General features: G+C 53.5%; 1 protein-coding gene across 9 annotated transcripts in view; it reads right to left on the reverse strand.

Annotated features, from left to right (window-relative positions):
- Positions 1–2,667: 2,667 nt before the first annotated feature.
- PPFIA4 (PPFI scaffold protein A4) overlaps positions 2,668–12,348 on the reverse strand; it is a 51,121-nt gene continuing 41,440 nt past the window's right edge. For 6 of the 9 annotated variants that reach the window (XM_086694207.1, XM_086694211.1, XM_086694206.1 and 3 more), the window contains 5 exons: positions 11,732–11,907; positions 9,281–9,349; positions 5,547–5,721; positions 5,305–5,409; positions 2,668–5,008 (listed from right to left, as the gene is read on the reverse strand). In XM_086694207.1, coding sequence (XP_086550333.1) covers positions 5,351–5,409; positions 5,547–5,721; positions 9,281–9,349; positions 11,732–11,907 — 479 coding nt within the window. In that variant the 3' untranslated portion in view covers positions 2,668–5,008; positions 5,305–5,350. The remainder of the gene's footprint in view (positions 5,009–5,304; positions 5,410–5,546; positions 5,722–9,280; positions 9,350–11,731; positions 11,908–12,348) is intronic. The other 3 variants (XM_086694209.1, XM_086694208.1, XM_086694205.1) reach the window with 1 other exon arrangement.

The following is a 12,348-nucleotide window of genomic DNA, read 5'->3' on the forward strand; positions in this document are numbered from 1 at the left end:
ATAGTGAGTGGTAGTTCTTTAGGGAAATTAGCTTCAATCCGGTCTCCAGTGGAAGTACCTGCAATAAATCAAGCCAGGTTAATCAAATGTTACCTAACAATGGGCTTCAGGGAATGCGCTAGAACGAAAAGAAGAAATACTTGGAATTGGCATATCAGTTGTTGAGAGTGTAGATAGGAACTTCTTAGGGTGTTTAGATAATTAGTGTGACCTTCAAGTACTATTTGTTGCTTCAAGTACTATTTGTGGCTTAGATCTCTAACTTCTCAAGGTAATCTATCTCGCAAAGTGGAAAACACTTTAAATGCTGCACCTGGAGGGGCGCCTGGGTGGCTCAGTCAGTTGGGCGGCCGACTATGGCTCAGGTCATGATCTCGCGGTCTGTGAGTTCGAGCCCCGCGTCAGGCTCTATGCTGACAGCTCAGAGCCTGGAGCCTGCTTCGGATTCTGTGTCTCCCTCTCTCTCTGCCCCTTCCCTGCTTGGTCTCTCTCTCTCTCTCCCTCTCTCAAAAATAATAAACATTAAAAAAAAATTTAATGCTGCACCTGGAGAGGGAGGTGGAGGGGGGCAGACAATGGAGGGTGAAAGGAGAGGAGTCCCCTCAGTTCAGGTTCTGTCATGGATAAAACCCTACCCCCAAGATGTCTCCCCCCACCCCCCACCCTGGACTTGTCTCACTGCCTGGCTTCTGGGCTCCAGGCTCGGGCAGAGATGCCTAAAGGTGTGCCGAAACTCAGGAAAGACTGAAGGTTCCAGGTGAGGCTGGGGTCTTGGCTAAGGACCTATAGTCCAGGCCCATATGGGAACCCCAAATCTCCACCCCACGGCAATTTGGGCTGTGCCTCACCCCTCAGCCACGGGCAACAACCAGACCCAGACTCTATGCCTCTTGCTCTGCTTAGAACATCCCTAGGGGAGGCATGTTCTTTCTGGGAAAGAAACCTAGAATCTTCTTTCCTACAAATGCTGACAGAAACATGATGTTGGGATCTCATCTCAAGTTCAGCAGGTCTACAACGAAACTCACATTTCCACATAAGCCTGTTCCTTCCACATTCCCCATCCCAGTGGATGGCAACACTGGGAAGCAGTTTCCCATCCCAAAAAAGTTTTTCTGAGTTCCTTCGGATCTCATCCTGTGGCCAGCTGGTCACCAAGGCTGGTCGATTCTACCTTTGGTCATGGAGGGAGTGAGGGGGGACCCCAGAGGTGTGTAAACACAAGGCCAGCACCTTCCCTCACCTGTGTGCCCTCTCCGGGTCACAGGTTGCTTTGTCCGGGGCGCACCCTGTCACGGGTGCCGGTGGACTCCGCCTTCCCGTACCATCAGTGTTTGGGACGGCATTAGCCTTGGGAAGGATATGGTGTATTGTGCTGTTCTCAGGGAGTTCACAATTTAGGTGAGAAGAAACACAGTCCAAAGACGAACATAAGCCAAGCACCACAGGAGGGTGGGTTTGGAAACTGAGCCACCCAGGCGCTCCAGCACGAGTGTGGGTTTGGGACAGGGAACTGGGGGAGGCTTAGCCAAGGGACAGAGGCTTGAGCTCACTTAAAAGAGAAGTAGAAAAAAAAAAAAGTAAAAAAGAGAGAGGCAAGTAACATTTAGTAAGTGGTAAGCGCTCTTGGCAGATGGTCAGAACTTTTCACATATGTGTCGCAGTTAAGGACGGGGCCCCGCGCTAGCTTTGGGACCTACGTCTGTCTCTCACCAGCTTAGCCTTACAATTAACCACACTTAAGAAGTGTGGTTCTTAGCCTTACAATTTCCTGTTCTGCAAGATGGCGAAGATAACACCACACAGAGTTGTGAGGGCTAAGTGAGCTAATACATTGAGCATGCTTAGAACAGCATCTGGCACACAATAGTTCCCGGTAGTGTTGAGCTTTATTTAATAATCATCCTCATAAGAACCCTCTGAGATAAGGTCGGTTCATTTATTCTCTCGAGCGTGTCTATCGAGGGGATACGGAGATCAAGAAGACAGACCCGAGGGGCTCCCTCACAGCGCGGTGTGGGAAGAGACAAGGAGAGGCACCACACGGCACGGTGGCTTCCAGAGTGCCAGCGAGCAAAGGGTTGTCGCTTCCCCAATTCTGCCGGGGAGGGGCTGGTCCTGCCTTCCAGGTGATGCTCCAGGTGGGTCTGGAAGGTTCGCGCTGCAAAGGCAAGAGGCACTCTTGCTGCCTTCTGCTGATGGGGCTGGCGGACACAGGTTTCTGAGGTCGGCGGACTCAGACTGGTGAGAGGAGGGGCGGGAGCCTGGAGCCAAGTCGCAGGCAGCCTGTCACGCCATGTGGAGGGAGCAGGCCTCTGACCTACAGGCTGCGGGGGCTGCTGCAGTGATCCCGAGCAGGGGGCCTATAGCAGCGGCAGCCCTGGGGGCCGTGGGAAAGGCCACGAGGCAGTGGAGCATGACCAGGTGAGTAGAGAGAGAGAAGGAATAAATCAGGTCCAGCATCGGCGCTCCTCAACTCCCCTGGCACAGGCAACCTGCACATTAACCTCTAGCAACCCCATGGTTATGTAAGTAAACAGAAGGTTACTGACTGTATGTTTTTAAAACTCTGATGTTGACTTCCCAGAGGAGCACAGCCGTAGGACGGTGGAAGAAGCTGGACACGTCAGCTGAACGCTAAGTTAAAAAAAAGACCAGAGCCATGTGTAGGTTGTCTTAAAACCATCGGGTTGTTTATTGGTACGTACACAATCACACTCATACACCCCCGCACATCCACTCCTGACGCACTGGGCCAGTACAGTACTGAGAAGGGAACTGACAAGATACAGCAGGCTGCTGAGGGGGCTTGGGGTCACTGGTGACTCTCCAAATAAAAAATACGCGGACTGTGAGGCAAGGGATACACCAAGACAACAGCCTTCCATCACTGAATGGACAAGTTCTCCTGTCCATCACCTCCCTGCAATACCTCCCCAGATGCCCTGAAGAGACCCAGGTACATGGCCAACCATGACAGGGTCAAGTTGTAGAGGAGAAGATGGGGCTGAATCTCCCACTGAGCTAGTCTGTCAAAAGTCCCCTGACACAGTCAGATGGCTTTGTGATCCCCAACTCCACCAATCTTAGGAACCTGGGGTTTCTCCATAATCTTAACATCCATTACCCAAGGATAGGGGCTTTTTCTCTCCACCCAACTCATTTTCTGCTCAAGAACGCGTCCAGCTCCATTTGCAGCAGCCTGACGGACAGGGAGGGCGAGGAACAACCAGGGAGAACAAGGGCAGGTGGGGGGCCTTGCCCACACCTAGGGGAGCCCACCCAGCCCCGCCCCTGGCAGACCTCTGCTCTGCCGAAAAACAGAAGGCTCTGAGCCCTGGCCTCATCCCAGGCTCCATCACTCCTGCGGGCCAGGGTGCTCTGACCCACTATCCCACCTGCTAGCTGAGCCCCTGCTCAGAACCCAAGTCGATCAGGTTGCAAACCAGCTGCTCGGCCACCTGTAGGTGACGAACTGGCACCTCTCCAGGAAACATGCTCCAGACACGTGTCCTCTCCTCTCACTTGGATGAAGCCCTGGGTTCCATCAACTCCCCCTGAACTTGGGCCCCAAACATGTCCAGGCATTTTGGCAGGACGAGGAAGTGGATTAAGACCGGTTTCTTGGGAATGACATTCCGACCAAACTAGGACCTGTATCCCCCAGCCCCGGTTGCCACCGTGCTGCGTGAGGGAAGCAATTAAAATGGTGGAAGCTGGGTGGGGCTCAGGAATTTCTGGAGGAGGCAGTCCCTGCACACTGAGAGAGCCCTGAACAAGGACTGGCTGATTTAGGGGCAAGCAGCAGAGTGAAGACCTTCATCGACACTGGATTTCCTGGACCTGGAATATGCTCACTAAAGCAGAAGCTTTATTTTCTTCCTAAGAGATCAGGGGAAGAGAACCCCGGACTACCTTTTTCCCACATCTGATTTGAAGGTCAGTGTATCTTCAATCCACCCACTGGGTATATTCTTAGGGGCTGGATTACTAAAGTGGGACAGAGGAGGACAGCAAGGGAGGGGATGCTGAGCAGAATAGACGGCGCATGGGTAGCTCTCTTCTGTCCCCAGAGCCAGGACCCCACACAACCCCCAGCCCTGCCCCAGCAGCAACTCCACGCTACCGCTGGGGTAGGAGGCATTCCCACCACTCTTTGGACTTAAGGCTACTGCAGGCCATTGGCTCTCTGTCCAGCTGACCTGCCTGCACTTCTTACTGGGTATGAGGGCTGAGAGTTTCCCCATCCTTACCCTTGGCCCAAAGCTCAGAGGCCCGTTTTTCTCAGATTCTTCCCCAACTCACATTTGGGATTCATCTTAAGCAAGAGCCTGGAATCACCACCTTAGCCTTCCTCCTCCCCAGCCTCACCATCTGAGGGAGGATGGGGCTTTCTGCAGCCCCTCCCAGCCCCCAAAGAGGTTCTGGAGGCAGGAGCTGCCGTTGTGGAGATAAGGTGGGAAAAGGGACTAATGCTGGGGGGTGCCCAAACCAGATATCAGACAAGTAGGATGTGCACGGGGACCAGAAGGCCCAATAGCCTGAGCAAGGCAGAGTCCGAAGTGCCGTTTTCTTGGAAGGGCCATCCTCAGCCCTTGGCACGGCATCCTGGTGTCTGGTGGAGGTCGCAGTCCAGAACAGGCTGGCTAGGCCCAGAAGAGGGAGGGTGAAGTCACAACCCCGCCTGGGCTACTGCTGTCCTGTCCCTTCTGCAGAATCCCAAGCATGGACAACCTCGAGTCCCAGCCACAGCCACAAGAGACTTACAAAGGACACACGGTGGGACTCAGAGTAGTGGGATGCGGAAGGGGGTGGACGAGTATATTCTGAGATCCAGGGCAACCGGAAAGTCACGACGAGACTAGGAGCCGTGAGAGGACCAGGGAACGAGCAGGAGAGGCCAGGGCCAGCTGAGCCTGTGAAACCCAGCAGGAGGACGCTGGCCCTGGGGGCCGTGGCTAGTCCCGGAAGGCGGAGAGCATGTGTCCATAGAGATAGTGGGAGCGAGCTGAAAGAGAGAGAGAGGGAAAGAAAGAGAGAAAGAGAAAGACAGAGAGAGAGAGAGAGACAGAGAGATGCATTGCACGGTGAGCTGGGAGTCGTCCCTGGGGGTCTGGGGCGCATGCATGCGCAGCGAGCTTGCAAGCGCCAAGCGCCCGGGCGGTGGCGGCGGCGGCGGCGGCAGCGGGCAGGGCAAGCCGGACGAGTGCGGGCGTGGCAGGTGCACAGCGCGCGAGCGGGGGCCGCCGGCGGCGGGGGCGGGGGGGGGGGGGGTGGTGTCCGGCCCGGGCCCGGCCCACTTACCCCGCGCCACGGGCACACCCCCGCGAGAGCCGGGGCGGGAGGGGGGTCAGCAGGAGTAGGTCCGAACCGTGGAGGGCTCCAGTCTCTGCGCCCCCGCCGTCCCGGCTGGGAGGAGTCGGCGGCCGCGGGAGAACACAGAGCGGCGGTTAGTGCGCGCGCTCCGGGGGCCCGCCCGCCCGCCGGCCCGGCGGCAGCGTTAGTGCAGCGGCGCCCGCAGGCCCCTCCGGCGGCCCGGCACTCACCCTCCGGCGTGATCTTCTTCGGCGGCGCGGGCGGCGGCTGCAGCGGCCCCAGCGTGGCCACGCGGAAGGCGGCCGGGAGCGTCTCGGCCGAGGCGCCGAGCAGGCCGCCGTGCGGATCCCGCGGCCGGAAGCGCTTCCTCCAGGACGGCGCGCGCCGGAACACCTTGTCCTCGCCCTGCATGGGACACGCGGAGGCCCTCACTCCCTGCCCGCGGGAAGCGCGCTCGCGGCTGCTTCTAGGGGTGCCACTAGAAGCCACTAGGTCCCACTGGAAGGCGGGGTACGGAGGGGGGGCAAGGTCACCTCCTCTGTCTGGCCCTGTTTTTCCGTCGGTAAAATGAATGGGGGCGAAGTAGAGGACTCCCAGGGGCCCCGGGGGATTCAGATTCCTTGTCGCCAGGTAGGGTGGGGTCCCCTCTGGTCAGACCTGGCACCATCCTGCAGTTGAACCGTTTCCCTGCCCAGCCCCGTCATCTCACACTGAGCTGGGGATGCCCACTGACCTTTCACGTTCTCCTAGCCTCGTCCCGGGGGCACCGAGCAGCCCCCATCCAACCCCTCCTGCCTTCCCTCTGGCTGCAGCCCAGGGTGTGCCGGAAACGCACCAGGCCAAGCGTCAGGAGACCTGACTACCATTTTACTAGTTATGTGTCCCTGGGCAAGTTAAGTGACCTCTCTGAGCTTCCATTTCTGTGTCCATAAAATAGGAAGAACATCATCTGCCCTCTTTCTCAGACTGCCTATCCCTAATGGGATCAAGTGAGAGCATTCTGTGACAGCGATGGGTCAGGTGGATGGCAGATCAGAGGCAGGCTCCCCCAAAGGAGGTGGTGGGCCATCTGTCAGCGGAGTCTCCAGACTATCTCTGCCAAAGGGCACCCAGAGCCAAAACTCTACAGGATGCCCCTCTGCACAGGCCTCCCCATCCTCCCCGGAAGAGCTCACTTCCACCCTGCTTGGCAGCCATGTCTAATCTCCCCAGCACCACCCCCCCCCCCCTCCACCCCGACCAAGCCAATCGGTGTTCTCAGAATGGGTATAGGCAGAGAGCTGCTGGAGGAACAAGAGACATTAACCCACCAGTTCTTGCCTCAACCCCTCCCGGCCCCAAGCCCCTTGTTGCTTGTGCTCTGAGGAGGCCAAACCCTATCACTTCTTGGCACAATGTACTTCTATCCCAGCACCCACGCTGGTATCAGTTTTTCGTGTACTTATGGGATTACAGTAAAACCTTGGATTGAGAGTAACTTGTTCTGCGAGTGTTCTGCAGGATGAGCAAACGTTTGTAATAAATTTTAACTTGATAAACGAGCGATGTCTTGTGATATAGTTCGTGACACTGAAGGTCACATGATCACAACCGAGCCAATGGTTCTTGAAATTTGCTTTGGTATACAAGTGCTTTGGATTACAAGCATGTTTCCAGAACAAATTCTGCCTCAAAACCAAGGTTTTACTGTATTTCATTAACCACCCCCCTCTCTCTCTCCTTCTTCCACTCCCCTCCCTCAACTCTCTCCCTCTCACTTTCAAATTCTGTCCTCCATGGGACAGACACCATCATCTTTTTAGTTCCAACCAATGTATCCCCAGCCCCAGAGTAGTGCTCAGGAACACTGTAGGCACTCAATAAATATTTGTTAAATGAATGGATGGCAGCTGGCTTCCTATGTAGGCATCCTATCCCTGAATTCATCAGGAACTTTCCTCATTATTTCTGTCTGGTCCATGATCCTACCCTTAATCTAGCCCAGGATGGTTTCCCTTTCTCTCTCTCTTTCTCTCTCTCGATTTCTACCTTCAGCCAGCGCTAAGACTTGTTTCTGTATCACTTGTCCCCTAGAAGATGTTCTTCCTGTTCCTCTCCTCTTTTCCTTAAGTCCTGCTCTCCATGTAGGGGGAGACTTGGATGCAGCCCTCCAGGGCCTTGAAGCTTGAGAGGGGAAACTGAGAACCAGAACTGACAGAGGAAACAAGAGACAGCTCAAGGTTGCTGATGCTGTGCTAGATGCCTAGACAGAAAACAGTCTCCCTGGATCTCTGACCTCCCCTGTGCCCACCACCACCAAATCCCACCTCAAGCTTAATTCCTCATCAGTCAGAGGGGGATGATAACCTGCCCCACATGATGATTGTTAGCATAAAATGAGTTGTCTGTCACCAGTATATCCCTATGCCTGGGCCAATGCCTGGCCCAGAGGAGGCCTTCAAAGAATATTTTTATAAGGATTGAAGGAATACACAGCTTTCTAATTAGGAAGCACCGCACTAAGATATATAGGAATCATTTTTCTAAACAGCATCAAAGAAAGCTAAGATCCTCGGCAGGTGGGGAATAAAAGAAGGGTCCACATGGCAGGGGCATTGGAAAAATTAAGATCTCTGAGGGTGGGGACAGCTGGTGGGGTCTGGCAATTTATCTCCTTGACAGGAATACATACACACGTACACACACATATGTGTACGTGTGTGTGTGATTATATATGTGTGTGTGTGTGTGTGTGTGTGTGTGTGTGTGTATAAATAACACACTCCATATTTCAAGGCACCTCCGTGAAGAACACACCCCTCCACAAATTCCGTGTATGCCTGAGCGTGTCCTATCTACCGAAGCAGAGCCGTCATTCCACAAAGGAATTTTAGCCCTGGCCAACCCAACTAAGAAAGACTAATTGATAAGGAGGTGACACTAAGGGTGTCCCAAAAAAGGAGGTCCACTAGTCCAAACAGAGGCATTGGTCGGGGAGGGGATGTGTAGGAAGGGAAGCTACACAGACAACGGAGATCAGAAGAACTAGATTTGATTGAAGATGGAGAAGCTAAAAATAAATAATCTGGGCTCCTTTTTAACTTGTTTGGAGCCAGGGCAGCCAAGCCTCACCTGACAGGCAACAGCAGGGAAGGTTGGTGATCAAAAGTAAGTAGGGAAGAAGGCGGGAAGGGGGAAGGGGGAAGAAGAGAGGAGGGCTGAGGAGGGGGCTGCACCCTCAGGAAACAGGTAACCCTTTGGTAGGCATCTCCAATGGGGGCATTAGAGCTCAGGACATGCAGGTCTTCCTGGACACAGTCCAGCCTAAACGCAAGGGAAAGGCCTGACAAAACCCAGGGGAAAAGGCTGTGTTTTCATCGAACATGGGGGCCAAGAAAAGAGAACCTTAACTTGATATGAAGGTAACTCAAGAGTAAAACTGGAGAGGAAGCAGTGATGATATACGTCTGAGCCAGTGTGTCAAACTGCCCTGTGGAACAAGCGAGCAAGCCTGTCGTTTAAGGACCTCGGCATAACGCCTGCCTCCAAACAACCACACTATGACAGGATGGGAATCCTAATAAGCAGGCTGGAATCATGCTCTGCCAATAGCACTGAGAGATGGTATCTGAGAAATGGAAGAAAAAGGTATGATCCCAAGGAGATGGCCTTTGGGGGAACCTCTGATCCTGTGTGGTTAGGACAGCGGCAGGGCAGAGTTGGAAGATGCTAGAAGTATAACATATAGGAGCCTTTAGTTTTTGTACAAGGAGTTTCGTGGAGACTTCTCCAGGCCTACTGCTAGGCCTCGCTCTTTTGCCCCCCTCCCCCAATTCCCTGACATCATCGCCATCCCCTCTGGCTCTTCTCCCTTTGACCACCCCACCAATTATCGGCCCAAGGAAAGCACAACTCATGAACTCCAACCCAACCAACCAACAATGGCCAAATCCCAAAGGCCCCTGATTCACAGCCAAGTACTCACATCATCCAGTTTCCGGTCTGTGCCCAAGGCCAACAGGTTGTTGAACTCTCTTTCCATCACCTGGCGAGCCTGGAGTCCACAGGGTGAAAGAGGAAGAGGTGGGAGGGGTATAGTCAATGACTTCTTTGTCATCTTGCTTCTGTTTCATAGGGGCCCATAGACAGAGATAGGGCTTTCAGTGCATTTAACCCGTGAGCCCTGATGCTGTTTCAAGCAAACGTCAGGGTCCTCTTGGAAGTGAAACTGTAAACCTTAGGATTGTTTCATATGGAGCACATTAGAAAACTGTAATTTTGTACAAAGTAGGACCACAGAACACATGGATCACAGGGTTCCCTTAAGTGGGGTGAGGGGGAACCCCATATTGTGTCTGTAAAGGAAAATCAGGCCTTACTACCTTTCTGAAGGGATAAATGAGCATGTAGACCATGGATAATAAGGATTTAATTTAGATTAAAGAAACGTATTTCATAAGGCTCCACATCAAAACTTTAAATTAGGAGGACGGCTGAGTCACAGATCTCCATGGCCCTTGGGCTGACGGTGCATACAGGCCTTGACTAAGCCTCCCAGGAGCCTAACTCAGCAGGAGATTTGGGAAACACCAGAAACAACAACGTTTTCAGAACTGCCACCAGATATTTTTAACCATTGTTGAGGAAGAATTCCATGTTGGGTCAGCCCCCACTTCCTCTCATAGCTGAGCTAAATGGAAGAGTCAGGAAAACCAGAAAGGTTAGCACGCACCAGAGATGTCTCCGGCCGCTCTTTACAAATGCATTGCGAGCCACAAAACCCGGACACATTTAGAGACAGGAGACAAACAAACGATAGAGAAGAGCAAGGCCATTTCCGGGTGAGAAATGCTAACCACGGAGGTTCATAAGGACTGTCTCTGTCAGTATTGAGAAGGTAATATTCTCATAAGTGACAGCAAAGGAGAAGCCTAATACACTTCCAAGTATCCAGACGACACCGCTCCTCTGGGTAAGGAAAGGTGACGATGACACTTACAAACTTCAGAAACCTGTCCCAGAGCTGTGAGAGCAGGTGAGAACGCAGATGAGGTTGGAGGTGGGCACGTACAGAAAAACTGTGTAGGGGGGTAGGGGAATCCCAGCTCTTCTTAGAGAACAGGGATCTGTCCTCTCCGTTCTGACCGGTCGGTGGCGGGGGGGGGGGGGGGGGGGGGAGAGGGGGTCACTGCCGAGAGCCTATGGGACACACTGGCCCTGTGTGCTGCCAACATCCCCAAGAGGCCAACACGCCACCCGGCATTACGAGACCACACAGCCCCACCCTCGCACGAGCCAAAACGCATCTGCTCCCGGAATAGCTTGTGTGACTCCAGTGGCTGAATTTCAAGAGGCCTGACAGCTGCAACCAGTCCAGACAGGGGCAGCTAAAACGATCAGGGCACGGAGGCGAGTCTATATGAGGAAAGCCTAAAAGAATTAAGATCACTCCGTCTGGAGAGACAAAGGCCTGAGCCCCGAGGCAACACAATCAGAGTTTATGAAATCACAAAAGGTGAGCACGGGCCAAATACACATAGCCTCACCAAACCTAGTAAATGAGGATGAGGCCGTTCCCTTCCCCAGGGGGAGCCTGACTGGGGCACAATTTGGGACAAATAAAATCAGGAAGTACTAAACACAACAGGTAGTACTTCTGGAGTCCTTTATCCACAGGAAGCTAGAAAGGCCAAACATATAAATAGGTCCAAGAGAGTTTAGATATCGTCTTGGATGAGAGCTCCATAACAATTGTGAAATGTAATTTAAGGAGATGTCTCATCATTTGAGCTGTTGACAGGGAGACAACGGCCTGGTGCAGAGAGGCTCTGGGCTGTGTTATTTGGTATATTTAGCTTTCTCAAGCCTGGGAGCCCAGGGCAGATCTCTGGGGTAGGAGACAAAGGAGATGGGGGGGGGGGTTCTCTGATCCCTTCGGCCCCCAGGCCTTTTCTCCTCTAAGAAGAGTCAGGTCAGAAAAGCAGAGTGAGGAAAAACAAAGCGTCACTGGGTGTTGTACGTGAGCGATGAATCAACGGGAATCTAACCCCAAAACCAAGAGCATACCGTATATACACTGTATGTTCGCCAACTTGACGATAAATTATATGAAAAATAAATAAATAAGTAAACAGGCAGATTAATTAATTAATTAATTAAATAAAAAACAAAGTGTCAAATGCAAAGATGGGGTTGGGAGAGGATTAACACAGTGTTCTGGGCCTGGGCTAGATGTGCCCTGTATGTGAAGGAAGTTTGCTCCCTAGGTGGCCCGGTTATGCACAGAGACCACTTGGAGGTGTGAGGACGTTGTGATCCCCTCCGAGACAGGCCCCAGAACAGTCCCTCAACAAATCTGTAAACCTGTGTGTGTGAGCAGGAGAGTCGGCGGAGGGGGAGCCTGAGATTAAGACTGACTGATGACAAGGATGCCCACCTGGGTGTTCTGTGTGGGAATCTGGAGGACCAGGGCCAGCGTGTTGTGGTCAAAGTTCTCATCCAGGGCCAGCAGGGCACCATGCACACCGCTCTCCTGCAGATTTCCTGCATAATCCCGGAGCCCAATGGACTGGACCCAGTGAACCACCTGGTCGTTGGTCCAGACCAGCACATCTGGAGGGCGGGGCAAGAAAACGGGTTAGGAAGAGACAGTAGGTTTGGCCACACCCCCTCCAGGGACGGAAACCACCTTCCCTGGACCCAGAGCTCCAGTCTACCCTGCTTTCTGTCTTCTGTCTGTCCTCCCTGGCACCTGGGCTCCTAGAGAACCAGCACCACCTCCCTCCATCCCTGCCAGCCTGTAGGACTCAAGGGTCAGGCCAGCAGGCTCCTGACTTTCTCCCCAGAGCCCTTGGCCAGGCCATCCCCTACCCCCAGGCTGGAATGGTCCTCTTAGAATCTAAGACTTGTCTCTCTTTCCTGCCCAATGCCACCCAGATCAACACAGTCCATGAGCATTTTCCCAGGCCAGTCCATAGCACTGTCCGAGGGGATTCACTGCATGTGTCCAGTCGGTGGCCATTGTCAGGGGGTAGGGTGGGGTTACGGGTGACC

This window comes from Puma concolor, chromosome E4, assembly GCF_028749965.1.
Source record: "Puma concolor isolate L17-30 chromosome E4, mPumCon1.1.hap2, whole genome shotgun sequence".
Lineage (NCBI taxonomy): Eukaryota > Metazoa > Chordata > Mammalia > Carnivora > Felidae > Puma > Puma concolor.